Genomic DNA, 14,927 nt, shown 5'->3' on the forward strand with positions numbered 1-14,927 from the left:
TTAGAAAAATAGGCTGGCGTTGAACCACACTTCCACAGGAAACCTAGGGGCACTCCACCTTCAGAGTGCTTTCACTTAGATCACAATTTTAAAAAGCAAAAAGCATTTTATGCCAATTTAGTGTGCACACACACCTGTTATGTACCACCAGGAGGCAGAGTCAGGAAGATCTCCAGCTCAAGACCAGACTGTGCTACATAATGAGTTCAAGACCAGCCTGGGATATGTATCCAGACGCTGACTTAAAGACCCAATCCAAGACAAACGACATAAAAAAGTTTCAAGACTTTTTTCCCCCTAGAGAGCACTTGGAACAGTGTCTTCCCCCGGGGTTTCTCCATCTGCTTTGCGGCGGTCCTCGCCAGTGATGGGAGGGGTGGGGTGAAGTGGAGGGTGCGGAGCAGCCTAAGGCGGAACCAGCCACTTAGTGTGCTGTCACTTATTGGCTAGCCAAAAGGACCTTGACCAACCGGGAACTGCCTGGTCGTCATGGCAACGAGACACGCTAACGCTGGTGTCCTGGGAGGCTGGCTTTCTAGACTGAGCAGCGAGGATGGCGGCGCAGAACTTGTATGGCCCCGGAGTCCGGATGGGCAACTGGAACGAAGATGTCTATCTGGAGGAGGTGCGCAGGTTGCTGCCCCGTTCCTAGGATCGCAGATCCTGTCCTGCACGCTCCCTCTCTGCTGCTCTGAGCACTTAGCCTCTTACCCAGCCTCACCATGTCCCCCACGCTCTTTGACGAACCCAAGGTAGCTCATCTGCTGTCTCTGCGCACCCAGCCTCACTGAGGGTCCCCATTTCATGGTTCCTGAACCCAGAGCAAGCACTGCTTGCCTCCTCCCGGGTTCTCTGCTTTCACCAGCTTTGTGGCACCCCTAAGTGCTGGGAAGGTTCTGAGTGTATGGAGAGGGCTGGGCTTTTCACATGCTCACCTCACAGTCAGGAGGACCCCGGTAGAGACTGCTGGCCTCCAAATACTATTTTTTTTTTTTTTTTTGTCTGTTTTTCGAGACAGGGTTTCTCTGGGTCGTTTTTGTGCCTGTCCTGGATCTCGCTCTGTAGACCAGGCTGGTCTTGAACTCACAGAGATCCGCCTGGCTCTGGTTCCTGAGTGCTGGGATTAAAGGCATGCGCCACAACCACCTGGCTCCAAATACCATTCTTGTTTCTGGATGGGTTAAGTAAGCATCGGGGCCATCTCCTTTTCTTCTCCGTGCATTTCCCCTCTCAGTTTTCTCTAAGCATTCCACCGTGACATGCGGAGGACATTCTGCCATCCCTGTCACGATCACATTTCCTCTTGTCTTTGAACTTGAGATGCTTCTGAGGGAAAAGCTACCATTACATGTACTCTGCAACAGCTCCGCCCTGGACTCCCCTTTACTCTGTCTCTTTCCCACCAGGAGCGCATGAGAGATTTCCTAGACAAGAGAGAGAAGGGAGAACTTCTTATACAGAGGAACAGAAGGCTGAAAAAGAACATCTTGAGACCGGTAATGTCTAATTCCCATGCCAGGTTGAAACTGCTGTCAAATTCAGTGTGAGTTAAGCAAGGAAAATCTCTATAAACAACTAACCATTTTGGAAACTTTAAAAAAAATCTGAAAAGTACAGTGTTTAACATCCTCCAAGATTTTAGAAACATAAGGGAAATATGCCCTTAATTATGTTTACTTAATTATGTTTGCCTCTAAAGGGATGGATTAATGCTTGCCCAAGTAAAGTGCCTTTCAGTTGCTGCTCAAAAATCTTTAACAAGTGTTGAATGAATTGAGAATGGAACCAATCTGTGTGAACTCCAACAGCTTCGCTTGACCTTGCTTAGGGTCATTGGGAACTTTCTTGATAAAGCGGAAGGGAAGGACACTAAGGATGGGAAGCAGGGAGGGAAGGATGGCCTTATTGAAATGGTGTCAGTCTAAGAAGGAAAGGAGGTACACTCGGGAGGGGCCTTGGTCTCAGCAGCTAAGGAATTGATTGGCTTATTGGAAAATTCCTGTTCAAATTGTAGATGGAGCTTTCGGTAACGGAAGATGGATTTGCCCACTATGGCGATAAAGTGATCCTTGTGAATCCTGACCACCCCCGGGGGGAGGAAGCTGGCTTGTTTCAGGAAGGAGACCTGAGCCTGTGCATGAGCCCAGATGAAGTTAAAGCCCAGATATGTGATGAACTGGAAGTGCCCTGTGGTGTGAGTGCTGTGCGGACCACTGCCCCGACAGGCAGGAACACCTTCACCATTCTGAGGTAGAGACGTTCAGTGTCAGCATTGCAGAATCTGCTTGGATTTGTAGCTTACAAATCTCTGAGATGAGGAGAGACTAGTAAATAAGTGTTTGCCTCATATGTGTGAGGACCTGAGTGGGATTCCTAGAAACCCCATTAAAAAAAAGACTAGTGTGGTGGCACACTCTTGCAATCCCAGCATTGCAGAGGAAGAGACATGCAGACCTCTGAGACTTGCTAGCCAGCCAGCCTAGCTTACTTGGTGAATTTCAGGCCAAATGAGACAGTCTTTTTTTTTTTTTAAAGGTGAACAGCACCTGAGGAATACCACCGTGCATACACACAAATAAACACAGACAGATGGACACACGCACACATGGACACGAACACATACACTGGGATCAGGCAGTCATGGTTGCAGGCAAAGGTTATGTGAACATTTTCTAAGGTCATACCTTGCTTACTTACCTGAGAACTATTTCTGAGGGCCCTTTACACGCCTATTTGCCCAAGACAACAGGTTAATTAGCTATTTGTGTTCAATTCAAAACATTTGCTTCACGATGGTCAGATCCAGAGAACTGAACTATATTCTGCCTGGAAGCAGAGAAGGCTTTCCTCAACAGTGTTTGCAGGATGCTTTGTGCTCAGCAGAGTGCTCGAGTTGTTCTGGATGTTACATTAGCTTCCCAATACAAATATGCCATTTCACAAGAGGCCGCAGGAGGTGGGTTCTACTCTTTTAAAAACAGCCATCTACCAACAATTGACCTGAGGGTTGGGAAAGGACCCACAACACCCTTAGAGACACACAATAACAACTAAAACCACCTCTTTCCCTCTGCTGAGGACTTTGTGACGATACTGCAGTGACAAGACAGAGACTGCCTTCTGTAGCCTTCACTGAATTTTTCTTGAGTCCAGATGGTTTGTGGTAAAAGAACTTCAAGTTGATGATCATTTCTGTCCCTGGAAGGTTATGGGGGGAGGGCATTGTATTCAGTGTCTGCAGAGGTATAACCTTGGCCCTGTCTGAAAACATCAGCGCACATGAACAGAAGTTCTCGGCCTGTGTTGACAGGACATGCTTTAGTCCACTCTGGTCAAGGGCTACAGAATGGGGAGGCTCTGGGTTTGACCTGTGGGGCAGAGTAGGGGATAGTATGCTCACACTAGCTGGGTGTTGAGGCTAAAACAAAAGAACTTTTACAGGGGGCCATGGTGATTTACAGCTGTAACCCCAGCACTCCCAGGAGGCTGAGGCAGGAGGATTCCTCCAAGTTCCATGTCAGTTTGAGCTACATGGTGGGTCTAAGGCCAGCTTGGGGCTTCAGTGTGAGACTGTCTCAAAACACCAAAAAAAAAAAAAAAACACACACACACACACACACACACACACACACGCACATTTCTCAAAGACATGAATAGATTAATACATGAGAAAGAAAAAAAAGACTTTTAGTTGGTGCTCGAGAATATTTCAATTAATGTTGCACAAATTGATGATGGGTTCCAGCACATGATTCTCATCAGTGTCTCGGTTTGACATCATCTCGGATGACTGAGGTCTTTGCCTGGCAATTAAAACAGACCGGAGAGGAACTTTCGTTATTTTATTTAGTCCAGTGTGTGATATAAGCTGTGAAGAAAAGCATAGGAATGATGGTAAGGCAGAGTCCTCACTCTCTCCTGTTGCTCCAACCCTCCAGGGACAGTACAAACAGAGATGCTGTGGACCCAGTCCTTAGATACGGGCAGAACTTCTGCCTCGGGATACCAGCAGGGCTGGAATGCAAGACGGTGAGTCTTCTTGTGCATGCCTATGGTCATCTATCATTCTTGTTTACCAAGACAGCCAATAGCTACCTCCAGAAGGGACTGTGCAGACGGTGGACTCCATTTCTGCTGTCTCTGTGGATTCAGTCTGTGGGTTCCAGTGGGCATTTTGTACCTCGTTCTTTCCTCTTAATCGTAAGTAACAAAACAAACAAAGAGCATCCCTGTCCTTAAAAGCTAAGGAGTGAAGACAGCAAAGTCTTCTTCGCAATGCAGCTGTCAAAAGGCAAAAGTTGATACCACTTTAAACAGTAAATTAAATGATTGGGTTAACTAAAACTGGTCATATGCCGCCAATACCAGCAAGATATACATTGCCCAGACTAATCTTGAACTCCTGGACTCAAAGTGATCCTCCTGTCTCAGTGTCCTATCAAATATCTAGGACTATAGGCATGGACCATTGTGTCCAGCTCTGGCATTTTAAACTTTTGATTAACAAACATGTTTTTATCTAAGAAGCAATAAGGACAATATGAGTTTGCAGAAGCCAGGAAGCTTGAGCCTCTGAGATCCTCTTTTACTTTGGAGATAATGAAGTATAATAGGCCAGGTGTGGTGGCACACACCTACAAACCCAGCACTTGAGAGGTTGAGGCTGGAGCATTGCCTTAAGTTTGAGACTCACCTGGGCTGTAGAATGAGACCTCTCGCAACAAAACAAAATGCACAGCAGAACCAGATAAACTCATGCTTGAATTTCCCATGCAAGCTGTGTAACAGGGATTTGTGTAAATTAACCGTTTGAGTCAGTGGCTCATAAAATTTGAGCACCATGCCAGGCAATGCCGTAATTGCTTCACACATATTAACTCCATTTCTTTTTCTTCAAATGGGTCTCTGACATAAGAATACTGGGAACATAGACGTTCAGCTACTGGATGGCAGAGCTAGGACTGTCTGCACTGCTACGGTTTGGATGTGAAATGTCCCCCCATAGGCTCCTGTGTTTGAACACTGAGTTCCCAACTGGCAGAGCTCTTTTGGGAGTTGAGGACCAGCTGGAGGAAGTGATTTGCAGTGGGGGAAAGGCCTTATAGCTCTTTCTGGTTCTGGCCCAGTCTCTCTGCTCCTTGGTCCAGAGGCGCAGACAAAGCCATAAGCTGTTCCTGTTGCCGAGTCTTCCCTACCACGAGAGACTAACTCCTGAAACCGGGAGCCCAGCTAAGCCCTTCCCCCTGCAAGCTGTGTCTCGCGAGGATTTGACGCCAGTCTCTAGAAAAATGACACCAACGGGAGATTCCAGTATTGCCTGATGTAACATTTTATCATCATTTTTTGGCACCACTAAGCCAAACCAATGGTGCCAGGCAAACCATGCCATGCATAGGTGTCGATCTGCAGCCTGAGTTTAGATGCAAAAGTGAAACACTAAGTCATCGAGGCAGGGGTGTAGCACCCAGAGATGAACACACCAGCATCTGGCTTTTTCTATTTGTGCTTTTCTATGTGTCTTCTTGAAAACACAAAACTTGGCCGTGACCATAGTGAACACCCAGGTTCTTTCTACTCCAGGGTTTTCAAAGCTCTTCTTAACAATTACATTTAAGGAATGCCTAATATATTACTGTGTGGCAGTATTACAGTTGCCCAGCCTTTATTCTATGCTCAGGCAGTCTCTTTTTCTCCCCTCTTCTGTTGCTCTTACTATTCAGCTCAGGCTGGCCTTGAACTAGTGATTTTGCCTCAGCTTCCTGAGTACTGTGATTACAGGTGTGTGCCACCATACCCAGCTAATTGGATTTGTTATTCAGTTTTCTATCACATCAAAAGTTCCATGTGTATATATATGTGTCAATGCTTAAAGCTCATCCCCTTCAAACCCTAGTTAGTGAGTCTATCTTCCAAATAGTTTTTTTTGGCACAGATTTACTGCTATCAAGAATGCAAATACAATTATTAGAAGTATTACACCTATAATTTCATCACTTGGGGTACTGAAGCAGGAGGATTGCCACAATTCCAGGCTAGCCTATGTTACAGAGTGAAATCCTCTCTCTCTCTCTCTCTCTCTCTCTCTCTCTCTCTCTCTCTCTCTCTCTCTCCCTCCCTCCCTCCCTCCCTCCCTCCCTCCCTCCCTCCCTCTCTCTCTCTCTCTCTCTTCTCTCTCTCTCTCTCTCTCTCGTCTCTCTCTCTCTTTTAAGATAACATGTGCCGGGGGGGGGGTGGTGGTGGTGGTGGTGGTGGTGTGGCACATGCCTTTAATCCCAGCACCCAGGAGGCAGAGCCAGGCAGATCTCTGTGAGTTCCAGGCCAGCTGGTCTACAGAGTGAGTTCAGGACTGCCAGGGCTACACAGAGAAACCCTGTCTCAGAAAAAAAAAAAAAAAAAAAAAAAAGATAACATGTAACCAGTTCTTTCTTAATTGATTATGCCAATTTGTGCTCCCAGCAACAGTAAGTACAAGTGGCCCTGAGCGTGACAAACATCCTAATTTAAATCTTTGCTGATCTTATGGACAGACAGGAAAGGGTATGTAAATGTTGTAGCACCTGTTTCCTTTCTGTCCCTGTACTTTGGCCCCTCCCCCCATAATCCTCATTTTTCTTCCTCATTTGCCCTGGGAACCACGTGTTCTTTGTCTCTGTCCTGATTCGGGCTTGCATCTCTGCCCTGAACATCTCTGCCCTTTCTATGGGTGATTGATTTTTCATATTTGTTGTATTTTAAATTGTAGTCATTTTAATTGTATTTTTGAGACAAATCTATCAGCTTTCCTTTGAAGTTATTTGTGTGTGTGTGTGTGTGTGTGTGTGTGTGGTGTGTGTGTGTGTGTGTAGGACACCATTTAGGAGTCAGTTTTCACCTCCACTTTGTTTGAGACTGGGTCTTGTTCTGTCTCACACTGCGTATTCCAGACTAGCTGGCCCACGGGATTGCAGACAATTCTCTCCTCTCTGCTTCCCATCTTACCATAGGACTGACTGCTGGGGCGCAGATGTACACACTACTGCATCTAGGTGTTTCATGTGGGCCCTGTGGATGCAAACGCAGGCCATCGGGCTTGTGGGGGGAACAGCTTTCATTCAGTGAGTCAGCTCCTTAGTCCCTCCATTGCTCTTAAGGTTTAATCTGTTAGAGATCCGATAAGAAGAAAAGCAAGTATTAATTTCTAGACATTTGCAGTTTGATATTTGTTTAAAATTTATTCTTTAATACACTTGAGATTTATTTTGCAAAAGGTTTTGCACCCGAGTTTCCCCAAATGACCGCCCGTCTCACATGTTAGCTTTTGACTAATTCTTTTTCCTGACACACTGTGCTTCCCTAAGCATATATTAATTATCCTAGGCACCATAAACTCTTCCTGAAGGTTCTATTTTGATCCACCGGAGTTATCTATTTTTACTCCAGGACTGTAGTGTTGTAATTATACAGCGCCGTAATACACTTTGATAGATCTTTATTTCTTCCCATTACCTCTCTTTGTCTGGATTACATTAGGAATTAATCTTTGAGTTAAATGCAATAATTGTCTTTTCCAATCCCTCTGCCTGTGCAGGAAAAGTCACTTTGTGTTTGGTTGGCACTGTAACACTGAGTGCTCTTTGTAAGGTATCTCTCAACTTCTCTCAGGAAGGCTTTTTAGCTCCTGATCAGGTTTTATGACTCGTTTCACATGGTTGGAGCACTGGTCTTGATATTGTTATTCCTCCCTGTCTGCTTTTGAATGTCATGGCAGCAAAGCTCCTTTCCACCCAGGTCCAGCTCATTCTCTCTCTCTATAGTACACACCAGCCCTCTTTACACTCTCCATGCCAGCTGTGGTCCAGGCCTCATTGGTTTGATCTGGCTTCTGAGGAACACCTCTAAACATAGGAGATGCTTTTACTAGGCCTTGTATCCCGATAATGTCATCTTGGGAATCATAAGTCCCATGGGGGACAGTCAACATCCAGAGGGTAGCTCTTATCCACAGCCTTTCACCTCTCTTTCTGAGTAGAAAATGTACAGAGGATTATAGCTCACTTATGCCTTCTTTGTCTGTACCGTCAAGCACCATTAATGGATAAAAAGCACCACAAAGGGCCAAAAGGTGGGCTAAATGGTTAAGAGCACTTGTTCCTTTGTAGAAGACCTGGGTTCATTTCTCAGCACGCACACAGTGGCTCACAACCAGTCCAGAGGATCTAAAGCCCTCTTCTGACCTCGGCAGGCACCAGAAATGCACCCAGCACATATGCATACACACTGACAAAACACTCATATGCATAAATAAAATAAATCTAAAAATTTAAAACACACTAAAACCTTGTTAAAAGACAGAGAAACCACATTCATGTTCAAGGTGAAGGCGAACAAGCAAAGAGCTAACAAAGAGAGAACATTCTGGACTTTAGCAGGATGGGACGGCTTCTTGAGAAAGTGTATCCATGCAGCTGACATCCATTCCCAATGGGAACATGGATTCCAGATGGTCAGGGTCACCGTAGAGTCATGAGCAAGTGCCAGTGGTGATGGCTGCAGACTGAAGAGTACTTCATCTTAGGTGCCCAGGTTCAGCAACGTTATTTACAGTGCATAAGATACAGACCCAGGTCCCATGTTTTGAAAGAGAAGGCGAACAGGAAATGGAATATGGAAAATATCTTATTTTTCTGTTGCTGAGACAAACACATGACCAAGGCAGCAGAAAAGAAAGCACTTAATTTGGAATTCACGATTCCAGATTGTTAAGAGTCCATGACCATCATGGCAGGGAGAATGACATCAGGTAGGCAGAGATGGTACTGGAACAGTAGCTGAGAGCTCATATCTGATCTTTAAGCAGGAAGCAGAAAGATAGCTAACTGAGAATGGTGTGGGCTTTTGAAATCTCAAAAACCCACCCCCAGTGACACACTCTCCCAATAAGACCACACCTCCTAATCCTTCCCAAACAGTATCACCAACTGGGGACCAAGTATTCAAGCATATGAGTGTGGGGGCCATTCTCATTCAAACAATCACAGGAAAGAGAGGAGGGGTACAGGGAAGGAGGGAGGAAGGGAAAGAGGGGGGAAAACACTATTCTGACAATATATTCCTAAGGACGGGGGAGAGTTGTTTTCTCACAGGATGGGTAGGAACAGGGTTCTAGATGTTTTTTGTGCCTGCTTGCCGTGCATTGGTCACCCATTCTGCAGCTTTCTTGGTAGCCGTGACTCAGATCATGTGCCGTTTGCAGCTGTATTTATCAAGTGACCACAGGACCCTTCTGAAGTCTTCTAAGAAGTCCTGGCTCCAGGAGGTAATTCTGACAGATGAGGTCTCCCATCTGAACTGCTGGCAGGCTACCTTCCTCGATCCCCAGCTGCGCCTGGAATATGAAGGCTTTCCAGTCAAGGTGAGCTTGGCATGTGGGACATCGGGGACTGGGGCCTGGGAAAGGAAGGGCTGTGACTCTCACCTGTCGGTCAAGTGGAGGCTTACTGTAGCTCCAGCAGCAAGAAGACTTTCTCTTGTTCTTTCATTTGTAACTTAAATGTGGACAGCACTGGTTTGTGCCGAGGCAGCACTCAGAATTCCTGTCTCTCAACCCTGGCTGCAGGTTAGAATCACCCCCAGAGCAGTACAAGACCAAGGATCCCTGGAACCTCTTAACACAGGCTGCCAGCTCTGTATGAGATCCCACATGCAATATGGCTTCCCAACCTGATCTGTAGAAGCCTCCCTCCCTCCCCCATCTCCACCCTCCTTCTTCTTTCTCTCCCTTTCTCCTGCCCTCCCTCCCTCCCTTCCCTCCTTTCTCTCTCTCCCTTCCCTTTCTTCCTTTCCCTCTCCCCCTCTTCCTGTCCTCTCTTTCTATGTACCCCCACCTGTTCCCCTCCATTTGCTTCTCTTCTGCTCTCCTTTATCTCCTCCCTTCCCTTCTCACTCCCTTTCTCTCTTCTCTGTAGCTGAAGTTTTCCTGGTCTGGCCCAGCTCCCACAGCCCTGCAGCGGCTTGGACCCAAGTAAACACACAGAGGCTTATATTAATTAAAACTGCTCGGCCATTAGCTCAGGCTAACTATTGACTAGCTCTTACACTTAAATTAACCCATAATTCTTATTTATGTTTAGCCACGTGGCTTGGTACCTTTTCTCAGTTCTGCCTTCATGTCTTGCTTCCTCTGTGTCTGGCTGGTGACTCCTGACTCAGCCTTCCTGTTCCCAGAATTCTCCTCTCTGCTTATCTCGCCTACACTATACTTCCTGCCTGGCTACTGGCCAATCAGCATTTTATTTATCAACCAATGGGAACAATACATTCACAGCATGCAGAGCACCATCACCCATCATCTCTCCTTCTCCCTTCTCCCTTCCCCCTCTTTCTGTCCTCACTCTGTAGCCCAGGCTGGCCCGAAACTCTCTGTCCTTCCAAGTTTCGGAGCATGCACCATTTGCTTGACTTCAGTTCTCATCTTGAAAGATCCTGGGAAGCTGAGGGAAGGGCTGGAGGCAGCAGGCGACTGAGGCAGGCACAGTTCCCCATCACTCTTGCTTCAGACTCTGGACTAACTGTGACAGAGCACGGAGCACGATCCTTTTGGGAGGTCGCCATGGTCACAGGGCAAGCTTGCTGCCTCTGCCTCTCAACAAGGCTTTGCTGCATGGAGAGGGAGGATTGAATAGGAATCATGGGAGCACCCAGCATCAGCAGCTTTATAGGACTGGCCATTGGAGGGGCTACAGTCACAGATGCCTCTGAGTCTGCCCCACACAGTGGGTCCATTTCTTCAAAGCTCTGGCAGGGGTTCCCAGCTCCCGGAGGCTCCTTCACAGTTGTGCAGGGTGGAGGATGGCCACCTCAGTTTTAAGGAAGCTTGGCAGACTTTTCTCTGTAGCCATCCTCTCCTAGGATGGCAGTGGGCACAGTCTTCACTTCGTCTAGTCAGTGCCCCTGTAAGTTAGAGGTGTTCACGATACCTCCTTAGGGAGTTTTTTGAGGACCTGAAGGTTAGTTCGCACAAGCAGCAGCCAGCTCATTGTGGTCTGGTGGTGTGGCTGTGCTTCTCTGTAGGAGTAGTGTGGCTACAGGAATTCTTTGCTCCATGGCTGATTCACCTTGTGGTCCAGGTAGGTCTCTGAATCTCACTAGGCAAGCTTGTATATCTGCCAAACAGAGAGCCCAGAACCCTAGCGACCCCCTCCCACTCCCACCAACCCAAACTACCTCCCACATGCCATGGCTCTTTCAGTGGACCTCCAGCTGCACCTATGGCTGAACAGGCTGGGTACACCAGCTGTTGAGATGAGGGTAAATGTGTATTAGGAAATGGGGTGCCTCATGCAAGTGCTGCCAGAAAGGATGCCGGGAGATTTTGGTCAGATGGGTTTGGAGAAAGTTCCAGTAGTGGGGCATTGCTGGGGCTTGGAAGCTGACAAGAAGGTGAGGGAGATCTTACAACGGAGCATGTCAGGAACTCCTTTCCCAAGGGAGAGCAGATAGGAGCTGACTGAGACTATTGAGAAAGGAAGAAAGAGAGAAAGAGAGAAAGAGAGAAAGAGAGAAAGAAAGGAAGGAAGGAAGGAAGGAAGAAAGAAAGAAAGAAAAAGAGAGAAAGAAAGAAAGAAAGAAAGAAAGAAAGAAAGAAAGAAAGAAAGAAAGAAAGAAAGAAAGGCGGGCTAGAGAGATGACTCAGAGGTTGAGAGCATTGGGTATTCTTCCAGAGGTCCTGAGTTCAATTCCCAGCAGCCACATGGTGACTCACAACTGTCTATATTGAGATCTGGTGCCCTTTCCTGGTGTGCAGGAAGAACACTGTATACATACTATCTGCTGGGAATTTTCTGGCATGGTCAATGCTCATGTTTTGTTGTTTCATATATGACTGGGGTGGTCTTGGTCCTGTCCAGACCATTATGATCATACTGGCCTTAACTAATGTGGAGTTCAGTTATGTGAGTTCTGTTACAAGAGGGCATAGCTTTGGGTACCAGGTGAGTTCACGTGCTAGGGGCTACCCCTTTTTCCTTCTGGCAGTACCCATCTTACAAGAGTCAGGGTAATAAGATAAAATTTCTTCGGCCAGCTGTGGTGGTTCACATCTGAAGCAAGAGGATCATGAGTTCTAGGCTAGCTTAGGATATACAGCCTACTCCCTGTCCCCAGAGAGTTATTTTTTTCTAATTATAAACACAATACATATTCACTTTCTGAGTCCTTAAAGTACAAATACTAAAATCACTAGGATTAGTTCAATCTTCCAGAAACAACCACTTTATTTATGATTTTTCTATGCATATGGATATATATCAGTATATATATATATATATATATATATATATATATATATATATATATATATATATATATATTCCGGAATGACACCATGAGTAGCTATGGAGGCGTCTCAGTGGGTAGGGGCCTGCACACTGCTGTACAAGTGTGAAGACATGAGTTTGGATCTCAGCACCTATGTTAAAGGCAGGCAAGGCCAAATGTACCCTGTAACCCTAGTGCTGGGAGGCAGAGGCAGGGGGATTCCTGAGGCTTTCTGTCCAGCCAGTCTAGTTGATCATCTCCAGGGTCAGTGAGAGATCCTTCCTAAAGAATAAGGTGGAATACAACGGAGAGACAGTGTCACTTCTGGACTCCCCATGTGTCAGCACACATGTACAAGGCATACCCACACAAACATGTATGCATACCACACACACACAAATAGGAACTGCTGAATGTAGATACACACACACACACACACACACACACACACACACACACACACACGTACACACACACGTACTTAACATCATTAGCCATATTTCACGCTGTCAAATCTTCTTCAACATGACTTTGAATAATTATTCTACCATGTAGCTGTCTACCATGATGCATTTTATCAAACCCATCATGGTCCTCCAGCCTTGCAGGTTATATATGTATTACACTGAAATAAATATGTTAATCTTTTCTAGATTTTTACTTCTAGGAAATTGGACAGAGTGCTAATAGTACCCTCTTTTCCTGTCTCATAAAGGCAAATGAAAAACTTGTTATCTATCATCGCCACACAAACCGAGCCTTGGCGGCCCATCGGCATCTCTTCTTAAGGTATCACACTGCTGGGTACAGAAGAATTCCATAGTTGGCTCAGGTCATGCATGTAAAAGCAGAAATATTTGACTAAAAGTCTATGTCTAGTCATTCGAAGTAAAGATTTTTAGGTGCTGAATTAAGAACAAGGACATTCGACTTATTTTTATTGCCAAGGTTTATAAAAAGTTATTTAAAAGTAAAGATCAATTTTTGTTTTAATTTATTGTTGATTTCATCTACTCTTAAGAATACTAAACAGTCAAATAGGTGAAAATACTTGTTAATGCTCAACATTATTTGAATATTTCTGCTCTATGATACAAAGATAACCACTCAGTTGGCATATCAAATATCTTATTTTGTCAAGTGACATATATTATTTTATAATTCAGAAAGAGGTTATTAAATTGATTAAGACAGTCAAAAGACAAAATTTAGTCTAAATTCAAGAGTGGTCCATATGTTTATCACCTAAAATCTTGATTGGCCTAAATTTAAAATCCAACAGACTTCATTTTGCAAATACTTTTTTTTTTTTTCCGAGACAGGGTTTCTCTGTGTAGCTTTGCACCTCTCCTGGAACTCACTTGGTAGCCCAGGCTGGCCTCGAACTCACAGAGATTCACCTGGCTCTGCCTCCCAAGTGCTGGGATTAAAGGCGTGCACCACCACCGCCCGGCCAAATACTTATTTTTAACACTAAAGAAACTTAATGTATTATATTTGAGAAATACTTTACTAGAGATACCTACACTGCCCACACATTATCTATTGATTGGAATTATAACTGATACTTTTAAAATCATAATTATGAATTATGATGCTGAAATTCTGCTTTGTGTAGAACTTTGATGTTATTCAGTAAAGTCCTCCCCAATGGGAGGATGTTGGCTATAAAAGGAACCTATGTGCTAAACCTCTGCAAACGGGTGAAATATTCCTGCAAATGCACCACAATTTAGGGACTCTATTGGGCTTTGTAAAGTGGACTGATCCAAGAAGAATTTTCTAGGAGTGATGAGCAAATGTTCATGAGCATTGTCACTCAGTGTCTAACTGGAATCCATTTTTTTTTTCTCCAGGACCTATTTTGGGAAGGAAGTTGAGGTTGTAGCTCACACACATCTGGATTCACACAGAGTTGAAAAACCCAAGAATCACTGGATGCTGGTTACTGGGAATCCCAGGAACAGGTCGACCACCATGCTGGACCTCCCCAAACCTCCCTCGGATGACACCCGTGCCGTGGAGCAGGTCATGGGCATCAACACATAGTGACATATCAGGCAGACATGTGGCCTTGCAGGCCCTGCTCTCAACAATTGTAGGTCTTAGAAGAAATGAACAATCTTGGTTGTGCCCCAAACAGGTTTTGTTTCAGTAGGGTGCAGAACTCTATTAACTGTATTAAAAGAAATATCATATTAAAACTATTGAACTAGTGATGGGGGCCTACCCGTTGAGGGTAAATAGTGTTTGAAAATAATAGTATTTGAAGTGAGATCAGCTTTTGTTGATATCCTAATTGCGAAGAACTCAGTGCCTCCACTCAGAGCCCCTTGCTTAGCAGGCCCTACAAGGCCAATGCTCCTGTCCAAAGCTGTGTTTATGTAATAAAAATGTCAGAAGTTTATGGATGTTTTGGTGTTGCTGTTTCTCCCCCAATTTTCTTCCATGTGGCACAATGTGTAGTTCTGAGCTGTAGCTTTGCCTTGGAATGAAAATCCCCTTACAACTTTGCATCCTGAGTGCTGGGATTACAGCCATGCACCACTGTGCTCTGAAAAAAAATCCTACTTTTGTTTCTGCCTCCAACCTGGGATGCCAGATCCTCTATTTAAGTGAGGACCTATGATCTT

The 14,927-nt window shown here is 45.2% G+C and overlaps 1 protein-coding gene across 1 annotated transcript; it reads left to right on the forward strand.

Annotated features, from left to right (window-relative positions):
- Nucleotides 1-499: 499 nt before the first annotated feature.
- Nucleotides 500-14,701, forward strand: Cfap161 (cilia and flagella associated protein 161). The gene is made up of 7 exons (XM_059253284.1): nt 500-625; nt 1,407-1,496; nt 2,015-2,250; nt 3,939-4,029; nt 9,233-9,391; nt 13,010-13,083; nt 14,151-14,701. The coding sequence occupies exons 1-7, from the start codon at nt 554-556 to the stop codon at nt 14,341-14,343; spliced, it is 915 nt and encodes a 304-aa protein (XP_059109267.1). The 5' UTR covers nt 500-553; the 3' UTR covers nt 14,344-14,701.
- Nucleotides 14,702-14,927: the final 226 nt, after the last annotated feature.

This window comes from Peromyscus eremicus, chromosome 1 (genome assembly GCF_949786415.1).
Source record: "Peromyscus eremicus chromosome 1, PerEre_H2_v1, whole genome shotgun sequence".
Classification (NCBI taxonomy): Eukaryota; Metazoa; Chordata; class Mammalia; order Rodentia; family Cricetidae; genus Peromyscus; species Peromyscus eremicus.

What these genes read in the sequence shown, in the direction of transcription:
- Cfap161 (XM_059253284.1), top strand. Translation starts at nt 554, where the DNA reads ATGGCGGCGCAGAACTTGTATGGCCCCGGAGTCCGGATGGGCAACTGG. An exon ending in AAGATGTCTATCTGGAGGAG is followed by an intron (nt 626 to 1,406) that starts GTGCGCAGGTTG and finishes CTTTCCCACCAG; the next exon opens with GAGCGCATGAGAGATTTCCT. An exon ending in AACACCTTCACCATTCTGAG is followed by an intron (nt 2,251 to 3,938) that starts GTAGAGACGTTC and finishes CCAACCCTCCAG; the next exon opens with GGACAGTACAAACAGAGATG.